The 24209-nt window shown below is 34.1% G+C and overlaps 1 protein-coding gene across 1 annotated transcript; it reads right to left on the reverse strand.

Moving 5' to 3' along the window:
• Nucleotides 1–1469: 1469 nt before the first annotated feature.
• On the reverse strand, nt 1470–20058 carry LOC147410904 (alpha/beta-Hydrolases superfamily protein). Its single transcript, XM_086441527.1, has 11 exons — nt 19604–20058; nt 18784–18875; nt 14324–14442; nt 8358–8493; nt 8084–8135; nt 7557–7657; nt 3829–4011; nt 3443–3600; nt 3012–3066; nt 2711–2764; nt 1470–2252 (listed from the first exon to the last, which is right to left on the reverse strand). Exons 1-11 carry the CDS (start codon nt 19842–19844, stop codon nt 1833–1835), a joined length of 1611 nt encoding a protein of 536 aa, XP_086297653.1. The 5' UTR covers nt 19845–20058; the 3' UTR covers nt 1470–1832.
• Between the last annotated feature and the right edge of the window lie 4151 nt (nt 20059–24209).

Genomic DNA, 24209 nt, shown 5'->3' on the forward strand with positions numbered 1-24209 from the left:
CACTGGCAACAAAATTGGAGATTACCATAGTGAAGTGCAACAAGTAGCTCAGGGTAGAAATTATTTTCGAACAAACTAGTTGCAAACCAACCTTGAAAAATAACCATTTTTTTATAACCTCAATTTTAATACTTTTTTGTTTTTTTCTTTTTCTATGACAGGGTTCCAAATCCGTAGGCCCGACTAGCAGGGGTGAGGCAACTGGCCTCTTAGAGCATCATATCTCACCCAAATTCTTCCAGTTCCCATATAAACTATGTATTCAATCTTAAGCAGGGATTTGGGTAGCCAACGAGGGAGCTTGGACTCAACACCTCTCACTTTTTGGAGAGATACCTTGGCCACTATGCTCAACATTAGTTGGTTAACCTCTATTTTAACCTACTAATTGCACTTCATTATCAATAACATTACGATTCAGGGTTATTCACCTTTTCATGACTTTGTTTTCTTGCTCATGTAAATTGCAAACATGCTTGTTATACAACCAAGTATTTCTTACAAAGATTATTGAACTAATAATAATTATGTGAACGTGATTGAAGAAGAACTAAAAACGAAAGGAGTGCAATATTTTATTTTTATTTTGAGTCGAATCACCCTAATGGAGTGCAAAAGGAAATTTTTTAAGTGGTGGAGTGCAATTGGTAGTGTGTTGTGTGCAACTAGTTGGGTCCAATTATTTTGTTTAAAGGCATTTTTTTTAGATTGGCTGCCAGTGCCAGTGCCACAAGTGGTATGCAACTAGTTGATTCCTTTTTTCAAAAAATAAAAAGTTTACTCGTAGTTTTACTTGAACAAATATTGGATGTGATGTTGACGCTTTTGTAAATAATACATTTTGTTCTTGAGTTGGAAAAAAAAAATGATATTTTGTTCTTGAAAGAGAGAAACTTCCAATTATTCGTTGAGGCATTGTCTTATATATTTTTGAGATGTAAAAAGCTTGGATGTAGTGAAGATGAAATTTTACCATCACTTGAGGCATTTTTCATCTCAATGCCAACTCTAAAGAACTGAGCCCACAGGTAACCATAGCTCTTAGAAATTTCAATTCTGATTCTACTTATTCTAGTACTGGAATTGGAAAATAGGATGGTTCCGACTCTAGTATCTCAAGAATCAGACCAAACCAACTTGGCGACACCCCGAGCACTGTGAAGCATGCATGACAGTCTAATGCTTCTTTCATTGGCACAACTAGACCATTGGGCACTTGGAACAGAGACCTCACCCAAGACAAATCATGGCACCTACAATACAACTAATTGGGAGGATCAAAAGTCATCTTTTTTTTCGGATTGGTGCATCCTTCCCAAACCCAGTACATACCGGGATGGATCAGGACAATCCATCGACAGCCCTAAGTGGGAAGAACTCTTTGCACTCCAGTGGTGAAGTGGTTGGAAGGACTGACCATTTATTTTCACAAGCTTCAAAACAGAAAGCCTTAACAAGACACCATGAAGTAGTAATACCTTATCAAGTTCATTTAAAGTATAGCAGTTTTCTGTACAACTGCACACTCATTACTTACAAACAAGTTCGTTATGCATACTTAGCCACAACAACAACAACAACAACAAAGTTCATCATGCATACTATCTAAATTGCCAGTTTTATATACAAAGTGCACATACTCACTCATTAGTTTATATAACTAGAGGCATGTAATTAACAATCCTCCTTTCATGGATTATATATGCAGATATTGTAAGTCTGGGGACTAATAGAAACTGTACAAACAGACACACAGAGTAAATATTCATCATGAGAGGGGCAAAGCACCTGTTCTTAGAGATTGCCCACCGCTTCCACTACCGCACAATCCCTTAGCCACTCATTGACACACTTACAGCTCTAAGTTCAACGTGCTGCCTTCCCTCGCTCTGTGGATGAACAACAACAGTAGCACGCGTGTCCTCTTGCAAAGATTGATCCTTTCCCATATGAGAAACAGATATTGAGCCCACCAATGACAGCTGCTTCTCAGCCAGATTGCTCTGTTCATCTTGGTCTTCTGAGATAACTTCCCATTCTTCTTTGAGTGAAGTTACTTGCATGCCTTTTTCTTGGTGTCTTTCCATTTCGAAGGCAGTCGGTAGGACTACGTAATCGTTTACGGGATTGTAGAAAGGATCCGAATCTGCCTTGAGCCAGTTTTTTAGTATGCGAAATACATGCCGGTCACAAATTATTCCCCGGTGTTCACCAGGGACTCCGACCCTCGCTTCTGCATTAAGCCCATCTGCCTGTAAAGAAAAGATAAGCCATTACCTTATAGATATGCTGGTGGTACATATATAACATGTTGCTTACATTGAACAATTTGAGTTGGACTGACCAAACAAAATTAAAGTAGACTATCTGTATTCAGTAGGGCTGTCAATGGATCTGGCGGATCGGGGTGAATATGGAACCAATCAAATAAGAATCAGATCAGATCCGAGTACTGATCCGATAAGTAATTGATCGGGTTTTTTATCAGATCTCAATATTAAGATCCAGATCGGGACAAAACTGATTTTATATACAAAATCTAAATAAATTTCATATATCTCAACAAATATATAAAATAATTTATATACTTTCTATCATATATATCTGTAGATTGTATAAAGCCCAACTATTAATCCTGAACCTCATTTTGTATTTCAGTTAATGGTAAGCCATCAATAAGAAAGGTTTATTGAGTTCGAATATAGCATACCTTAGCTGATTCCATTGGAACAGTCCCATCACCATCAACATATCTGTATTTAGCCTGTAAAAAAAATGCGCAAATGTGCAATTGTCCATTATAAATATGAAAAGATGCACTAACAAGACTTAAAAAAGGATCTTTTATTTCCACAATAAACGATCAATAAACAACTTCCCCTAAAAATGCTGTGGAAACATAAAAGGAAAACTAACAAGCACAAAAATATATATTTTTTCTAGGATACAGTTAACAAATTCAAAGCACATTAACATCACAATGAGCACATCATCAGCAAAAGAGTAATAACCTCAAAAGAGAGTAATTGTTGTAGTTCTGTAATAGGTGATTTCTCGCTCCCATAGCTGCGTCGCAATAAAACGAATATTAGAAATGACGAATATCCAGACCATAGTGACAAAGTCGGGGTTCAGGAATAATCTGGCAATAGAAAGCTTCAAAAAAAGTCGGTAAAAGATGGATAAAGTCGGGAAAACATCGGATAAATTAAAAAATAAAAATAACTTTTTTAAGTAAAATAAATATGTATTTCATAGACTAAATGATAAAATAACACCTAAAAATAAATAAACTGTGATTTTTTCAAAAAATCGTGATTTAATCAACAACATTTAAAATTGTGATTTAATCACGTGCATGTGTCAACAAAAGCCCAGCCCTGAACAAAAACAAGGAAATAAAATGCACACAAAAATAATGAAAGAAGTTGTTGAGCATTACCACACACTATGAGGTGTGTCATTATTGATCCCGTATATATTGTAAAATTTGACTTGTGAAGGAAGCTTAGCACATGAGAGGACCTTGTGAGTTTCATTAGCCCATTTTAAGATATCTAGGTTGAATGGTACAGTAATATCTACCCCATTATATTTAACCTGGAAAGAAAAGTAATTTAGTTTAGTAGTCTGAACTATCAACATAAGAAATAATCCGTCAATTATAAAGTAGTGTCGGGATTTAGGGGTTGAACACGAGCAGTCCTTTTCACCAATATTAACCAGAAATGGATCTGCCCAAAATGGTGGTTTGGTAAAAGTATTGACACTTTGCTCAAGGTTCAAAGCTCTACACATGAATTTAACACAGTATAGTCCATAGCTTACCGTGTTACTTGACAGAGCTTCCTTCAATTTAGAGATAGCTTCTGCTGATTCATATGATTCCAGCATAACTCCTGAGTTGCCATCAGTATCATGCTTCTCTCTCCATATTTCTAGACGTGGAGTGGTTTGCCAATTGAAGTCGGGGCAAGCCATTAATTCATATATTGATGGACATTCTATAAGCTGAAAAAGAAGCATGTTAAGGAAGAATTCATACTGTTTCTTCAAGTAATACATCATGCTGCAAATCTGAATAAGCAGAAATACATAAGGTGTTTAGATGTGATTTGATTCTTTAATCAGCAATAATAACAAGTACAATGGGCTTAGACCTATAGCCCAGTTGGTTTGACACATTGCGAAGCAACTCTGAGGTCATTGGTTCAAGTCCAGCTGACCGATAAAAATAAATAAAAAACATGACATGTACAACTAAAGGCTCCTCATTTCCCAAAATTGAAGACACACAGACATTGTATATGTTACAAAAAATCAGCCCATTCCAAAACTTCTAACCCCATCAAAAGTGGTTTACAAAAATTGGACAGTCCACAATTCTTCAGCTTGTAAACTAGGGTTCGAAGTTTCGGTATGAGATGATTTCTGGTGAGGATGATCTCTTCACCATAGGGATGAGATCATCCTCACAAAAAATCAGTCAATTCCAAACTTCTAACCCCTATTTTGAAAAATGTTTGGCTCTCTTTAGGGCCTCCGAACACTTACATATATATATATATATATAGTGGTTAATGGAGGTGAAGGTGGGTTCAACTGATTTGAACCTAGGTAATGGGATCTACAGTAATATAATGTACCATATGCATGTCTTTGTCAACAAGACAATCAAATTGTTAGGAGTTGAAAATAACTATTAATGGACTAAGAACTGAGAAAAAATCGCAATATGGAAGTATGCATGCAGTATCAGCATCGCTTTGAGCGGATACAGGCATGCTAAGTTTATTGTATCACAGAAGATAATTCAGTCATGATACATAGAGGAGGCATAAAGACAAGAATTTAAATAGTTGCCTACTAGAAAAAGGGAAAGCTTGGACTAACACATTTCATTTCAACATATGAAACCCTTCAAAGATGGTAAATATTAATTTTCTCCAGAAGCAAGTACACCTTTTCTGAAGAGGAATTGGTTTTTGTGAGTTGTGACAGATCCAAAAGGTTGAAGCACTGGTGTACAAACAGCATATCAATATAAACAGGATGAAAGGACATCATTCAAGCTTTGTCACAAGGCATCATTTGCACAAACCATGCTCCATCATTCCTCTCAACTCAGACACCTTTTGACCTTTTCTTTCTTTTGGAGCATTCCAACTGATATCATCAACGGTCTTCATTGCACACTACCAAACTATCTCAAATGACTCTATTTTAACATCTGTTGGATATGCTCCAAGGTTCCCTCAAAGTGCCATTCTAATTCCATTTTTCCTAATATCACCACTCATCCACCCAAATTCTCAACATCCTCACAACTAACCTGCACACATTTTAATGCAAATGTTGTTACTTGATTGCTCAACATTCTCTTCCGTAAAGCATAGCTCTTAGCTGTTGTTTTATGAAACTTCCCCATGGGTCTGATCGGTATTTTCAGTCAAATACCCAACAAGATATACCTCTAAAAGCACAAACTCTAAACTTCTATGGACAACGGAAACAGTTCCATGCCCCAGAGGATAAGCCAATTGAGAGCATGAACTAGCATAAAAGTGGGAGCAGAAATACATTGATTCAGCAAAAATAGAGTGTCCATGGATGTGTAAAGATCTTCGGTGGGCCACTAAACAACACAAACTCATGGGATCCACATGGAGATGAATATGGAACTCACTCTTAGTGAGAATGATCTCTTCACCATGAAGATTAATCCACATATAAAATTAATCCCTCTGAAATATCTAACCCCATCAATATGGCGCAAGTTAATGGTTGAGTGGATGGTATGTCACTGTTCAAATTGTAAACCGCTTTAATAAGGCTAGAAAAATCGGAATGGGGTCTCCTCACCATGAATATCATCCTCCCCAAAAATCATCCCTCGCCTCATCCAGTGTCACTTTAGACATCAACCATAAAGGAATGTAAAATTGAGGTCTAAAATCTAATGCATGTTAGGGCCCTATGTTGTCAATTCTGTGATTCCGTGAGTTAAGTCAGTCCTGAATCTCATTGGAAGTTCTATCATGGCGAGCCTCTCAGCTTCAAAAGCATCGTTTCAAAGACAAAAGTGTGTGCGCCCCTAATTGGGTAAGTGACCATTGACCAGGCCAAAACCCAACCATCTTAGGTGATAAGATAAAGTGCAAAATTGAAAAATCATTTTTATCTCAGAGCGTGAAAAAATATAGTCGGTGGCTGGCAGTGTAGCCATTGACTGTCACCCCTTCTATCGATGGCATAAAACCTTTTACGCTAGTGCCACCGATAAGTTCTATCAATCCCACCAAAGTTGGTTGTGAGTGACTCGGAGCCACCGATGAGCATTTCAATCTAGCTGTTGGGTTTCAGTGCCACCAACCATACACCTCGGTGCCACCTATCAAACGTCAGTACAGAACTTTTTCTATAAATCCTTTGGGCCTTGAGCTCATTGAGGGTTGATCAAACCTCGAAAGAATAAGCTCCCTTTTTGGATATCCATCTCAGACCTCTCACCCCCTTAGGATTCCCTAGGCCATGGGAAACCCTAGTTTGATCACACCATCTCCGCCCTACCTTCACCCTTGTGGAACACTCACTCATAGGAGAAACATTTGGCCAAAAATGGAAGTGAATGACCAACAGCACAGATACTTGAAGATTCAAACCTTGATGAGTTCGATAGTGAAATTGTCAAAAAAGCGATAGAGTATTGTTTTTGTTTGTTTTCCTTTCAAACCATCTCTATCATGGTTCTCAGTTTTCCAACGGGAATAAAACTGAGATCTTGGAAAGGTTCATCACCTTTCAAGTGGTTGTGAGGTTTTTAGGTTTCCTAAGTAAAAAAACCTAAAGATTGTTTGGTAGTGATTCCCAAAGATTTGTTCTTGGTTAGCCTAAGTACAAAACGAAGGAAATGAAGTGGAGCAATGTTTAAAGACGTTGAGGCATGAGGCAAGGCACTCTCACCACATGGTATTTTTGAAAACAATATAAAATATATAAAATAATTAATATTAAACAATTAAAATACTAGGACAGCCACCACATATTCCCAATTTTCAAATCCATACAATTAAATTCAAATTTTTATCCATTACAGTAAATATTAATATTTTATACTAAACAAAAATATATTTTATATTTGAATAGTTGAAAATTTCTACAATAAATAACTATTCCTATGATTATTGAAAACAAAATATAAGTAAATATAATCTTTTTCAATAACTTCCTCCGTATAATACTGAATGCTACCAAAGTTATTTTTATAAATAGAATTCACTCAACGATTTTCTTTGCAAATATAACAATTTTGTATTTGAATTTAAAATTAAGTAATCTAATTATGTTGCATGCTTAGAATAACAAAGAAATGGAAGTATCCAGAATTCCAGCATATACTTCTTTTAACTGGTCAATGAAATATGGAAGTGAGAATATAACAAGATATCATGGTATGGCAGAAAAATAATGGTAATACAGCAATATATTTTAACTGATGAATATAATAGTCTCAATAGATATGATCTTTCAAAATGCGGAATGAAATGGAATGATACCAGCTGCTGCATGCTCCATTTTGATATGAAAAAATTCTGTTCCCACCCATCCACAAATGACATTCCATTCAATAGGCTGGTTGTAATATATCCAGGGGCACCTGTTGGTACAAAAGCATTGCTCTCAAAAGTAAGAACCAGTTATCAACATCATCAAAGACTTATCCCCAAAAAATATTTAGCTAGGCTGAAGTACCCAGGGTATAATGTTTCATTCTGTTTTAGAATATTTCATCCAAGAACAGAATGAAACATTCACCCTGAAACATTGAATATTTTGGGAATGTTTCAGTCAAGACAGGCTTGATATTTTTTTGTTTTAAAACCCCAGGGAGTAGTTATGATAATTTTCTAATATTTTAGCATTTTAAAATTACGGGTGGGAGATACTATTCTTTCTTATGATACTTGTAGAGGTGAGTAGGCACATCAAAGCTCTCAAAGTTGCAGTGTCTGATACCTAGACCTGTTGTATGCCCAGCAAAGCATGCACAAGTCACAAAACAAAAGAGCAAACTATTACTTACCGCGGAATGGTACGGCAATTGCAATCCAATTCTTAACATACTTCTCAAAAATCTGCAAAAGAAATTTTCATTTTTAAAGAAATAGACATCATTGTGACCGTGGGATTAGTCTCACTCGAAGGATGAGGATACCCACGATAAGCCATATATATATATATATATACGCACAAAAAGCTACATAAATAAAATAAAATAAGTTGCAAATCACAAACAAGACCCAAAGAGGCAAGATGCATGGAACAGGAAAGTTGCATGAGAGAGATGAACTCCTTACATCACTATGCAGGCACATGAAACATTTCACCAGTATACCACCCATAGAGTGAGTTATAACATTTAGTTTTTTCCCTCCTGAAGCAGTGTAGACTGACTCTAATTTAGCAGCAAAGCTGTCCAATGTTTCCTGAAGCCTGAAAAAAGCATAAAGAGTAAGCATCTCAGATGTCCCTACCTCTGCCAAAAACCCTTTCAATAAATATCAAGGAGAAACTAGGCAACACCACTATGACAGACAAACTTTTCTATCATTAATACTAGAGAATTTCAGTAAATAATTCCGCATGTTTACTTCTTCCAAAAATAGGACCACTTTAAAATTATTACATCAATTCGGTCGATTTGCTATAGTAATATCGTATTTTTTACCAAAATACCCCCCAAACCATTCTCTCCGCAATAACCACGCACCCATCTCTCACCCATGCATCTCTCTCTCTCCTAAAAAAAAATATATAATTGGATCTGGATCTGGATCATGGTTTAAAAACTCGTTTTGACATCTTGTCTTGTCCGTGAACGAGACCAAATCGTCTCGGACAATGAGAAAAATGAACGAGAGTTTTAAAACTTGTCTGATACATCCGTCTTGTTTCTAGGCGATACGTCTTGGTCTTGGACAAGTTTTGAAACCATGATTTGGATAGTGCATTTGGCTAAATTCAAAAAATGATTCATTTTAGAATCTTCTAAAAAAAAGATGAGGTTTATGCAAAGTCTAATAGATTTGAAGGCTTTGACGGTGGAGTAGGCAAGAATGTATTGAAAGCATCTACTGTAGCCTTTAACAACTGATGATTCATCTACCAGGAAAAATACCAAGTAAAAGTAAGAAACAAAAATGACAACAGACTTCACTGTTTCTCTCCCGATATTCAAGGCCTATCATCCAGCGAGCTGGCCTACTTGGCCCTACCTAGTCGGCCTTGTGCGAGACTATCTCAACGTTCAGCTCGATAATTAGCTCCTTTACTGGTTCACTTGTGGTTGTGGTCACAGTCACTGCCACTGCCGCAGTGATCACCATTTCCCAGCTTGCCTGGGCAATGCTACTGCTCATTCGTGTCATTATCCTATTTTCACAAAATAATCCGATCAAACTCTATCAAAAATTCTTCTCACAATATGTCTTCGAAGACAATTTATATATGATCATCAAATTATGTAACTCGGATCCTAACTTACATTCCTAGTTGTTTCTTATTATGTCTAGGATTATCTTTATGTCCCATCCAGACCTAATACTGGAGCTCTGATACCAATCTCTAACTATTTCCAGTAATCATCACTCCTTAATCATTAGATAAGCCAAAACTCCACTAGACTTCTAACTCAGTGCATCAACTACTACATTAGCCTTTCGCGGATGACATTGAATTGTGCAGTCATAATCTTTTAAAACTTCCATCCACCTTCTTTGTCTAATATTCAATTCTTTTTTAGAGAAAAGATATTTGAAACTCTTGTGATCAATAAATATTTCAAACTGCTCTCTATACAAGTAATGTCTCCAAATTTTCAAATCAAATACAACTGCAGCCAATTCTAAGTCATGACTCAAAGAATTCTAGGCATACTAAAAAATTAGGAATGTAAGTTAAAATATAAGTTACATAATTTGATGATCATATATAAACTGTCTTAAAAAACATATTGTGAGAAGAATTTTCGATAGAGTTTGATTGGATTATTTTGTGAAAAACAAGATAATGGTATGAATGAAGAAGACTGCTCATAATAGTAACATTGCCCGGACACGCTGGGAAAGGACAATCGTTGCGGCGGCGACAACAGCTGCGACCACCACCACAACTGAACCAACAAAGGAGCCAAGTATTGAAATTAACGTTGAGATAGTCTCACACAAGCCCGACGAGGCAGGGCCAAGTAGACCAATTCGCCGGATGACAAGCCCCGAGTATCGGGAGAGAATTGCTACCTCTGCACCAAGAGTTGGTCACACCCGGGAAAGTACGAGAACCAGTGATTATTAGCAAGCTTTACAAGCCTATAGTCGTACAACTGGAAGATTATGAGAGAGTATGTTCCACAAAACATCTAATAATTGACATAATAGTATGAGAGCCATGACTTTATAGACGAGTAATTAGGTATACAACTAGTCAATATCAGCAGATTCTTCTTAATGCTTCAATGTATCCTATTAGGGAGTAGGTTCCGATATGCAAGGAGTAAGTCAATAGTAGGCCCCGAGAACCTGTTGTTATTAAGCTTGAAGGAGATGAATATTGCGTTGATAGATTAGCTAAGAGTAGTGTAGTATATTTTTTTGTTCTTGTATAGAAAAAAAAATAGTATAGCCAACTCTGTAAAATGACATGGTTTAACTTGAGGAAATGTGTGTGAATGTGTTTATACATATATATAAGTGGGAATCATAAAAAAATCAGTGTAAGTGATATTTTACAGGATTCCTCTACGATCGTGAAAATATAAAGGAGACTACGTCCAAATTTTTGTTTACACCACTAATGTTTTAATTTGTGATTAATCACCCTCGAGAGTTGGGATAATACTGATATCAAATCTTGGGGCATGAAAACAAGTACAAGCACAAATAAATTAAGGACAACAAAGGAGATTGAAAAACAAATACATTTCAAAAGTATATGTTTTATAAATTATAACAAATTAAACCATCAATCCATTTCAGCACCAAAGGCTTTCAACAATGGTAATAGATGCATATGAGTTGTTCCCAAAATCTGCATGGCCAAGCATTTGCATATTAGACAAACCATTTGATTTGCATCGGGGCTTAAGTTTATTTCCCATTAAAGGCAAGGCACAACACAACATAGATCATTCTTTTTCTTTTTTTTGTCCAAAAAAATTTAGCCCAACTGATCGGGCATGCCCCTATCCATGCAGTAGGGTGGTTCATGCCTAGAAGCCCATCGAGCCAGCCCAAAAATCCCCCCCCCCCCATGCAAATTTTTATCTTGGCCAATTCAGCATGCAAATGCATACATAAAAAAAAGCATGAGAGACAATCTCATTATGGTCACAAATCAACATATTAAAAGTACTAAGTTACGTGCTAATCCAAAGAGATCAAGTTTAAGAGGAATGTTAAACAAACTAACTAATTCCAGCACTGATAAACTGATGGGGACATCCAAGCTTGAAGAGTAGATTTCAATTTTTCTTTAGATTTCTATTTTAGGACTTTAATTGTATGTTTTTTGGACTTATTTTGATTTTTTTATTGGCCCATGATCTTAGTATAATATTTAGGAGCAGTTTACTAAGTTTAGTCTATCTTTTATTTAAGTTTATTAGGGTTGAAAAATTAGGAAAGAGAAAGTTACGAAATTAAGTTATTTATTTGGTATTTTAAGATTCTTGACTTTATTTTCTTTATATATAAATTGTATTAGGATTTTTTTAACAAAGAATTTTGATAAATAAAGAATGAGTTTCTTTCATAGAGTGAATAAGTTCTCTACCATTCTTGGTGTGATTTTAAGAAATCCTTGGTGTGATTACAAGGTACTATCTTTTCTATCATCTTTCCATTTTTCATTGTTTCTTGATTTTCATGATTTTCTTTTAATTCTTTTTGTTCTCGATTTTCTTGATTCTCGATTCTCAATTCTACATTTTTTTTTCTTAAAACCTACAAACCTCAACCCTTCATCCTTTACCATTTTCTTTAACCCTTAGTTAATTTATCTCTTTTCCAAATTTACTCTATAATCTATTACCAAACCCTAAATCTTTTCCCATTTTCTTTAACTCTTATTTCATTAATCTCTTTTCCAAATCTACTCTATAATCTATTGCCAAACCCTAAATCTTTTTCCATTTTCTTTAACTCTTATTTCATTAATCTCTTTTCCAAATTTATCCTATACTTTACTACCAAACCCTTTTTTATGAAGAAAAAAAATTATAATTTTTCAACTAAAAGGTGAAAAATATGTTATCAAAATTATGTCCAACACGTCACTCTCAGGCATATTTTCACATTGTTCATGATCGGATTATAAAGGAAAGCATAGAGCACTGACAATTACGTGATCCATGGTATGAAGATCTCAGACAACAAAACTTGTGTTTCAAGTGCAATTGTTTTGAAAATATAAATCGGAGTGCTCGAACTAGGAGAATGAAGTAAATGTGATCAAAGTCCATAGCCTAGACTGAAGAAGAGTAATGAAGAAATCTATGAGCCTGATTTAAGCGAGAATGAGATTGATGAGAATGAGATATCATTGTTGGTTCTTGAAGAAGAATCTAAGTCTGAACAATCAAAACAATCAGCATAGGAAATAGTGGAACCCCTACATCCTTTGCTTTTAAAACCGATTTTATCTCATGAAAAAAAAAAAAGGCAGATAATGTTTTGAATAAATTAGTGACTTAATGCCAGTGTTGGTTCTTGACAAAAAATGAGTCCAAATTGAATTCGATGATTTCAACATTTGGGAAGAGATTGAATTGAAGACTCAACTTCGGAATGAATTAAAATGGAAGACCCCACCCTACGATGCATTGATTGAGAAGCAAGACAGGATCAGATTACATGTGAATTTTATAGACTTCATATGCTAAGAAATTATCACAATTTTATGTCGCCAGTGACGAAATCTTCCCAGTCGAAGAGAATTATTTGGGACATCAAAGCTTGAAGGGTGGATTTTTGTTTTAAGATTTTAATTTTATGTTTTTTTGGCTTATTTTGATGTTTTATTGGCCAATGATCTAAGTATAATATTTAGATGCAGTTTAGTAACTCTAGTTTCTTTTATTTAAATTTATCAAGATTGAAAAATTAAGAGAGAAAGTTAAGAAATTAAGTTATTTATGTGGTATTTTAGTTTGAATAGGATTCTTGGCTTTATTTTTTTTTATATAGATTATAATAGAATTTTTTTTAATGAAGAATTTGATGAATAAAGAATTAGTTTATTTCATGGAGTGAAGAGAGTTCTCCACCATTCTTGATGTGATTCCAAGGTACTATCTTTTCTATCATCTTTCTATTTTTTTATTGTTTCTTGAAATCTTGAATTCTTGACTCTTAATTCTAGATTCTTGATTCTTGAAAAGTACAAACCTCAACCCTTAATCCTTTCTCCATTCTCTCAACCATTAATCTTTACCCTATAAACCTTAACCTTTAACCATTTTCATCTAGCCTATTGAAAATATCGTAATGGCAAAAAATTGTATTTTTGGTCATTGGGATGTGGTGATACTTGCAGAAGGTCAAAATTAAACCTTAACACCCAAATCCTTTTGGGTTTACCCTATCCTACCCAAATCCTTAACCCAATCCTAAACCAAATCCCCCAACCCCCTTATTTTCCCCTATCCTCTACCCAAATCCTAATTCCAAATCCCAAATCAAATCCCCTAATCACCCCAAATTCCTTCTTACCTCACAGTCCTGCATCATAAACCCCACAAATTTAAAGACTAACTAAACCTCTTAAGTGACCTTGTAGCCATTAAGAAACCTTTAAGTAACCAAGAAATTCAAAGACTCGCAAAGCCGCCTTGTAGCCATAAGAAAGTTCCCTTAAACGAATGTAAGACCAACTTCGATTCTTTCTTCTTTTTTTCTGTGATAAATAGACCAACTTCAATTCTCATCTAAAGCTCTTTTCAGTTCACTCAGTTAACTAGACACCAAAGTGATTGCATTTGGAGTTCTTTCATAGGATCCAAAAAAGACCAAATAGGAAGTTATTATATCTTCATGCCCCTGTACTGCCTAATCCAAATAGGATGATGTGAGGAAATATAGACAATGAAGTCTTTTCAATTAGTTTAAGTTAAGCAATTATATCTTTCAACATATTGTTTTATCCAATCTCTTAAAAGGCAATGTAGCCTCATTTATCCAAACAGAAGTCATATAACATAAGTATCTACTAAGAAAATAATATTTGCTTATCAAGTTCAATTTGATACCACATAAGAAATAGCACGTACCTATTACTTTGCCGGAAATCATAGCCAAATCCAAAGAGCGTTTTTCCTTCTTGAAAACCCCAGTTGAGCATTTCCTCTATCATATCATGGAAATAAAAAACACTATCACGTCCAACAATCTGCAAAAAGGAAACAATAAACATGAAGTTCAAACATAATACATAATCTTTCATCAAACTTAGAAGTCTTAGGTCTCTTGAGTTAGCAGCTTGTTAGTTAGAAGATGGTTAGATATGAACACTTGTCAAGATAACAGACCACCTCTCCTTCAAAGAACAACAAAAATCTTAAGAAAAGCTTATAGCAAAAACAATTTTCACATCAGCATGCAAGTCTATGATCTTTTATAAATATAAGATCTCACTTATCGAATCTTAAAATGGATAATGGCTATTTAACAGTTTAACAAATAATGTTCTAGCTATTACAGAAACTTAAATGCAGAACAAACAGACATTTTTTGGGAAATGGAAAACCGCATCTACTACATTTTTTGTAACTTAAGCATAAAGTTTCTTAGAAGCATAAAAGAGTTAAAAGAAACTAGAAGGTCAAGGAGACCTAACTTGGTAAAACAGAAGAAAAAAAAATACTTACGAAAAGCTAGCCAACCCCATTTACAACAACATCTGATCTCAGTACAAAGTCTTTTAAAATAAAATTAAAAAAATAATCACCTACATTCTACAATTAACTTACACCATGTGCACATCATCATCATTATCAAACGCCTTATCCCAAAAATTTGAAGTTGGTTGAATGAATCTGGTCCTCCATTCAATTCTGTCAACTTATACTTTGTACATACAGGGCTTTATTATTAAGGATGGTAGCAGGGAATCCTCCTTCAATTTGAATATCCTCCCATTCCTTTTCTTTCAGAGACCCCAACAAATCACAATAGGTAAAAACATCCATACCAATCAACTTTTAGATGAGAAAGTAAAGGTGTGCAAACTCCGGAAGAGATCTAATGCCGACACAGCAATATCCAACAAATCATAAACACATTCAATTATGCTCCTTTTACTTCTCTAGCCATTTCACAATAAAGTAGATGACTTTCTTTTATCAAACAACACTGCAACTGCTTTTCCTGGGTAGATCCTATCTCAATGGGAACTTCATGAATCGATCCACCTACACATAGTTTTTACTGCTATATCGAGAGATACTCTATGTATTGCTAAATATAAAACAGATGGTAGATTTTTTTCCGTCTTTCGTTGAATCTTTTTCGCAGTTCAATAGATAATTTAATAAGCCAATATTTTTTTCATTGTTTCAGAATATGGTTAACCCACACATTAACTAATCAAATACGATAAACTGGATCAGATTTTGCAGTTTTTTTCTTTTGCAATACCTCGAGTGATATGAGCATGAAAGAGATTCCCGGATTTATTTTCATTTTATAAGGCCTAGAATCACTTATTTTAGCTTTTAACATAGGGTAGATCTCGAAAGATATGAAAGACCTCCCTCAAACTAGATATACAACTTCCATAGAATACAGCTTTCCATAGGATTCTACAAGTATCTATGATATTGAGTATGGAATTGTGTTTAATCACTTAAAATTGAACATATGTTACCCTTCTTTGTCTGCTAGGATTGGAAATCCTATATTTTACATATTTATAAGATTGAGTCCTTATGTTCCCAAAATTGTGAGAGAGAGAAAAAAGTGCTTCAAATCATTGCTATTTGACTCGGAACTATTATGAAAAAGTCGAGGTAATTCGCATTCATTTGTTGACATCGAATCTTTTTGTTGACACAAACAAATACAAGGAAAACCTCTTAAAATTATTTCAATATTTGAACTTGGACGTGTAATAGTTATGTTGAAGCTCTTTAGAAAAAAGATCTTTTGTCTCATGGTAGCTTGGTCCAACCCCTTTATGAGAGACCTTTGTTATCGGGTCAACCCTACACCTCACATGTTTCTGATGTTTCACATGGCATCATCAAATGAAAAATGTCTTGGATAAGAATGTACAATGCAATAAAATGCCCTAATTGAAAATCTTTTACTCCAACAGCATCTAGAGTTTCTAACAATGTGATAAATCACATCAAATGAATCTTTAAACAAAAATGTTATTTTTTTTATAGTTAGTGCTTAGCAAATGAAGTTGGATTCAAGGGGGTTTGAACCTAGGAGGTGAAAACAACAGTCCACACGTCTTACCACTTAGCTAAGTTGGCACTTCAATTGACATGGTATTTTGTAAATTTTGAATTCTCTTGAATATATCAACTCTTTCTTTATTTTCCGATCACCTAGAAGGGACAAAAGAAACATTGTTGTTTCTTCAACAATTTCAAATCTCTAGTGAACCTCTCAATAAGATTATTTTTATAAGCAAAACTCAAGAGAGAGAAAAAGATGAAAAAAAAGGTAAATAATACCTACCTAAAGTGAAGAAAAGCATAGAGGAAGCCAAAAGGACATTATTAACTGCTACTAACCGAACTACTGCAATAAGCACCTCCCACGTAAATAATAAATCCTCAGAAAAAGAAAAAAAAAACTTAAAATCAAGAAACTGCTTGTACTTTCACAAAATAACACTAAAATGGTTATAATAACATTAGAGCCTCTCCTTTCATTGGTCATTTTTCCCTTTCTGCAAGCACCAACAAATGGTGAAAGAAATTCTAGACAGTTCTTTTCCTACCAGCAAAAGTCGAGCATAGCCAACATTGAAATAAAGAGGACAAAGATCTCAGAAAAAACCAAAAGATTTGGAATGGAGTTGAGAAACGACCAAGTGAACAAATTCTAGATAGTTCTTTTCCTGCCAACAAAAGTCAAGCATAGACAACATTGAAATAAAGAGGACAAAGATCTCAGAAAAGATCAAAAGATTTGGAATGGAGTTAAGAAGTAAGACTGAATGGTCCTCGCAAATGCACAATGAATGAGAAGATGGCCAACCCCCCACCACCACTTTACATTTGCAGAGGCTGCAGTAATTAATTGACACCCTTTCCCATGACATTATCAACGGTCCAGATCAGATGGAAAAGAAACTTTTGAAGGAAGTTATTGGCCCCAAATTGCGGATGAATAAACAGAGAAATAGTGGGATATAAAACACACCATCTCATTGAAAAGTTTTATACATGTCATTTCTCAACGTATTTCTTTATACAAAAAATACAAAAGAGTTTTTTTTTCCCTATTTTAGATTATAAATATTTTTCAAAACATAAGAGTGTAAATCAAACCTATTTGAATTGAAATTGAGACATTGATGCAAATTTTTCCCTTCAAAATCAGGCAAATTCCAAATTGACTATTTGTCTCTCTTTTAACGTCTCCCGCATAACATGAACCCAACAATTATTTTACTAACAACTTAAATAAAATGCTAAGAGAAACAATATCATTTATTTAAATCTATTCACAATCCCACAGAGGATCTATGGATATGAATCACATAGATCATAAAGACACAAATTTACAAAGATCTTTGTAAATATAATATTATATTTTTTCTACTAAATATTGAAGATAATTATAAAATTATAATACAGTTTTTAGTTGGCATCTCCAATATTGATGAATGGGCATGGTGCTCCATGTACTTTTGTTTCATCGCATGACAATGGCTACAAATCCAGTTATGAAAATTGACTTCGAGTCATAGCTAGTGGTATGACCACTAAAAAATGAGATGCGTATCATCAACATGACCTTATCCCAATTTTTTGGTAAGTTAAAAAACTTGTTCCTCCAACCGGAATCCCATTTACCAAATTTTAAAAAACGGCATTGTGGACACGCACTTTATTATGCTTTTGATCAACGCACACTTGAAACCCATCAACCTTGCATATTTTTCAAAGAATCTCAGTTGACTTGCTCATAAACTTTCTCCAAATTGATCTAGCAGAAAACATCGGGATTTATCAATCAAATCTTATAGTCAATGTACGCATTTGCAATGAGAACACCATCAAGCGTAGAAGATATATTAATTTCAGTGCACTCTTAGACTAATAAGGTAATAATTTGTAAATCACAAAATGATATACATACCAAAATTAGATTTTACCATACAATATAATGAAATATATATAAATAAAGGTGAAGTAAACTTTGGAAACAAAGAGTTGCATGGAGTGAAAGTGGAAGACACGTCACTTCTAGTCTTCTAATCGTTTAGATTCCTAAAAGTTGACTCTTTTCAGATTGTAAGTTACGTGATTTCGCAATTCTAATTTCTAAGCTCTTTGCAAGATCCTAAGTTTCTCAACCTCTTAGTACTCAAAATGTATCCTTCGTTCTGGAATCAACAAACAAACATCATTTTTGTCATTTCTCCCCAGAAAATTAAGTAAGTAAACATAAACAAAAGCTAACAACAAAACAATAACAATATTAAGTGCAATCCAATTGGAACAACTGCAGTAGATGTAGTGAACAGAAGAAGCGAAATAGCATGTACCAAGTCAGGGTCCAAGACATCAATTGCATGCAATCCGTATCTCTCTTCAGCCACAGCAATCCTTGTTTTTGGATCCAACGATACAGTTCGACCTGCTCCATCAAAAACAGAAAGACTTAGAGCATCTTCAAGGCTTGATCGAGAGTGTTAAACTTATCTAGATTGTTCGTCACATAGACTTGAGTGTTAGAAACCCAAAACATGAATGTGCAATACCCATGCGTTAAAAGCAAAACCACTGAAGAAATTCGCACTTTACTCTTTAGTTCATTAATCAAGGAAGTCAATTGGTTGTAAGATTTAGTAAAACAATTCAAAAAATCAAACATTCCTTTATCAGTATCAAAATTATAATTTCACCAAAATAATTGCGAATTCCACATCCTTAACTATACTAATATAGAATTTTCTCCAAAAATGGAAATCAAAAACAAATATAAAAAGAATAAAAAAATAAACCTAAATATTCCAAACTTCTTCCTTCCAATGTAATTTATTCAAACTCTAAACAACTTATTTATAAAAGGGCCCAATTATCAAATAGCCGTTATTAAAGAAATGAACATAGATCCACACTAACTCCATTAGTTCATCAATCAAGGAAACCAATTGGTTGTAAAATTTAGCTAAAAAATTTGAAAATCAAGCATTCCTTTATCAATATCAAAATTAAAATTTTCACAGACTTTTTTTCCGAATTTCACATCCTTAACCATACCAATAAATTATTTTCTTCAAAAAATCCTAAATATCCCAAATTCCAATGTAATTATTCAAACTCTAAACAACCTATAAAGTAAATTTTCATTAAAATTCTTACCAGTAGAAGGATCAAAGCGGGACCAAAGCTTCGACTTGAATTCATGATCAGCACCAAGAATTCGAACCCAAACTCGCTCTTCCTTCCCACTATCACCAACATCCTTCAGTATCGAACCAGCGATTCCAGGAACCAACAACACCGGATCAAGATCAGGGTTCACATAAGCTTGTTGTGGCCTCTTAAGAAGCCTCAACAACATCTCCACCGATTGAACTATATCTTCCAACACAGCTACCATCTCTCAATCGAAGAAAAAAACTCAAAAACTAGATTTTTGGGATGAAATCGAGAGAGAATCGTGATCTCAGTTCAAACCCCCAATCCTAATTCAGTGAATCTGAGAAATTTTAGGATTTTGAGGAATAGATCTCGAGGAGAATTATCCGCTATGGAGCGACTCGTGAGACCCAGAAACAACGAAGGACCTTACCATTGCAGAAAGCGAAGGCAGAAGGAGACCAACGAAGTAATTAAACAATTAAAGCAAAAAAGTTTCGTATTTCTCGTACCACGTTATTAAGTTTACTACGTTAATCCAAGACGTTGGCTAAGAAATCATGACGTCATCTTTTATTACCATATTTTGAACTCGAAAACACCCACCGAGTCGAGTCGAGTCGAGTCAGGTTAGTGAAGCAAATCGGACTAATCAAATTAAAATTTTAATAACCTAAAATGCCCTTATCTTTAATCTCTAATCCAATCATTAAATATGAGATATTCTATTGCCTTATCAACTTTTACTAAGGGCACCCCAATTCATGTGATACCCAAAAACGAATTTAAGGCACATTTGGGGTCCTCTCAATAAAAAAATAATTGGTTTCGCAATAAAAGCTTTCTTTATTTAATAGCTTAAAGTTGAAGAAATATAAAATTAAGAATTTTAAATTGATGGATCGAACATGAAATTGAATAGATCTTACCTAAAAGTTGATGGATTGAAAATAAAATAAGATAATTGATTTCTAAGTATAAAAAAAAAATATATATATATATATATATAGGGTCCCGTTCAGCACCCTAAGTTTTACCACACACTTTTAACAAATGTGTTTTGTCTTACATGGGTTAGAAGTTTTGGAATGGGCTGATTTTTGGTGAGGATGATCTCTATGGTGAGGAGATCATCCTCACCAAAAATCAGCTCATTCCAAAACTTCTAACCCCATCAAAAATGGTTTACAAAAAATGGACGGTCTACAATTTTTCAACGTGTAAACATGGGGCTAAACATTTCGGAATAGGCTGATTTTTGGGGAGGATGATCTTCTAATCATAGAGATCATCCTCACCAAAAATCAGCCCATTCCAAAACTTATAACCCATGTAAGACAAAAAATGTTTGTTAAAATGTGTGGTAAAACTTAGGGTGCTGAACATTTCCCATATATATAATATATAGATTATATATATATATATATAATGGATTTTACTTGTTTAAAAAATTTAAGAATAAATTACACTTTGCCCCCCTATAGTTTGACATAATTACATTTTAACCCTTTAACATTTTGATAATTGTACTTAACTCCCTTTCATGACTAGGTTTATATATTTTATCCTCTTTTTATGTTATTTTTTACTAAAATTAATAATTTTTAAAATAATAATCATTTTTTTATAGGCATACTTTTGTTTATAAAAAAGAGTAATATTTTATATAAAAAGAAAAACAAATGGTCTTTATAAAAGGAATTTAACTATTAAGTTGACGGCAATTTGACAAAAAAGGGGTAAGTGAATCATTTAAATAATTATAAGGGAGATAAATATAATTATCAAAATGTTAGGAGATCAAAATGGAATTAAATCAAAGTACAGGGGGTCAAAGTGTAATTTTCTCAAAATTATATGTTTTAAAAATAATTTTGGTGGACTTGGTGAATTTTTTATCCGAATTGTTTAAATTTTCTAGTGGACTAGTATGAGTTCCGAAGTTGACTTGACGGGGTTTCCCTGTTGATACAACGAGTAAGCTCAGTGAGTTTGTAGCTTAGTCATGGAAAATCCAACCAAGTCGAGTTGACTCGGATGAGTTTCTAGTTCGTCGAGTTTTTAAACTATAATAATAAAAAAAGTTTAAAAATTATATATATATAATATATATATATATATATATATATATATATATATATATATATATATATATATATATATAAACTCTTGATATAAATAACTATTCTGCTACTGATTGTACAGAATCCCTGAGGAGAGACGACCTATGTTCAGGTCATTTTGTAATTTTTTTATTAAAGAGAGGGTAAGTTAGTCATTTAAGGAAAATTATTGGGCTAATGCCGTGTCGTGTTGGCTTAGAACGGTTGTGTGCTGTTGAGACTACCATAAGTAGTTCATTTTCTTTACCTAACCTGCGGGGGTAAATAGGCTGTAAATGGATTGGATCAGATCCAAAATCCGATCCATTGCAATATGATAACTTCAGATTTGGATCACGGGTTTGGGTTCTGATAAGGATATAATTTGATAATCGATCGAATTGATTATGGATCAAACCATATACCAATTTGGTTGGGGCTCAATTTGATAAATTATAAGAGAAGTACCTAAATAATATCATGTATTTATGTTTTAATAATTTGAACTTCATTTTGATTTTGTATATAAAATCGGATTCGATTCGATCCAAATCAAATTGGATTTAAAAAGGGTCCAATTCAGTGTTTGTCAGAATGATTCAATGTCTACTAAGATTTTTTTTTTTTTAAGATAGATTCCAAGTCCGATGGGATCTCATATCGACCTTGATCCTATCTCGACTCAATTCTTTGACAACTCCAGGAGTTGGAGTGCCTGATCCGAACCTAATGGTCCTAACATCATCTACGCTTGGGTTCGGATTGGATTTTTCATATGTTAGATTTCGAATTTTAGTACAAAGTCAAATTGGATTTGGATTGAGGACTCAACTTATTTGATTGGTTACCAAACCATGTCTTGACTTATATTTCATTAGTAGAGTTTGCCCTTGCCTATTGGCCTAGGAATCCTCTTTGGGGTCAATGGGAGTAGAAAAGAAAAGATAATGAAGTTTGAGGGATATTCTTGAAAAGGGATGTAGAAAAGTAAAAACAATAAAATTGGAGGGGGTATTCTTGAAAAAAAAAAAGTGAAATGGTAATAAAGTTAAAAGTTTCCTCTAAGATTTTTTGGAGGTTAAATTATAATCCCTCTTTATGTGAGAATAAGGATAGTATGGCCCACCGTTTGTGTTTTATGAGTTGTGCTGGGGTGACACAAAAGTGTCAAAATGATGTGGTATCGCGCACATTACTGTAAATGCTTTTCTGAAAGATACGAGTAAAAAGCATCTACAGTTATGTGCGAGCCATCACATCATTTTTGTCACCTTTGTGTCTCCGTTTGTGTCATTCTAACATTTTTCTTTATTATATTAGATTATACATATTTGTTATTGTGAGTTTCTAGGTTTAATTGGTTTACATTAAAGGACTAGCTTTAAATAGTTATTTGTTTACAATTGCTGTATATGAAGTAATAGTTATATTTTAGAGTAAATCGCTTGATTATGTTATTGCAAATAAAGTAAAGTAGTGGCTTTATAATAAATAGAACCAAGAAAAAATATGTGGAGTGCACATTTAGTAATGACATCTATAAATATGATTGAAGAGTGGAAATAGTAAATTAGGAAATACACGAAGCAATCATTGTCATTATCTTAGTCAGGTTGGAGCTAATAAGGAGTTGGTGGGGCCAATTATCCCTACAAAACTTTGTGACACCCCTATATTTTCAACTAATTACATGGCCCATTTATCCCCATTCCCTCACCACTCTCCCCATTTGACCCCACACCCTCCCTCACCTCCCTCCAATTTTTGCTCCCCACCCCTCCTCCCCACAATTTTTTGTTGATGACATTACCTCTTCACTGGGCCTTCTCATATAATAATTGGAAATGATCTAAATATCTTTTTTCTTAAATTTCTAACAAAAAAATCGTTGAATTTCTCCCTAAATCATTCATCTTCAAGGTCTTGAACTATACAACTAATCATAGTTTGCCTCTACTACAAGAAAATCCTAATTCCACCCCTAGTTTTGATGATGATCATGATTCATGCCTAGCTTTAGATCCATGATTTTCTATGATCTTATTACTACTTGTTTGGAATCACATTACATTAGTATAGAATACACACGTTAGCTTTTGGTTTGTATGCAGTATGATTTTTTTTTTTTTTTTTGCATCTTGTTTTTGTGGATTACTTGACGAGAAGCATTCAGAGGTCCCAAAGAAGCCAAACATTTTTCAAAATATGGGCTAGAAGTTTCATAATGAACTGATTTTTTATGAGGATGATCACCATGGTGACAAGATCATCCTCCTAAAAAATCATCCCATTATGAAACTCCATCAAAGTGATTTATAAATAATTGACGGTTCACGATTCTTCAACTTGTAAATTGGGGTTAGAAGTTTTAGAATGAGCTGATTTTTTGTAAGAATGATCTCCTCACCATAGAGATCATCCTCACCAAAATCAGCCCATTCCAAAAACACTTCTAACCCAAATATTGAAAAATGTTTGACTCTCTTTAAGACCTCTGAACGCTC

Source organism: Akebia trifoliata, chromosome 1, assembly GCF_017979445.1.
Source record: "Akebia trifoliata isolate Shusen 1 chromosome 1, ASM1797944v1, whole genome shotgun sequence".
NCBI lineage: Eukaryota > Viridiplantae > Streptophyta > Magnoliopsida > Ranunculales > Lardizabalaceae > Akebia > Akebia trifoliata.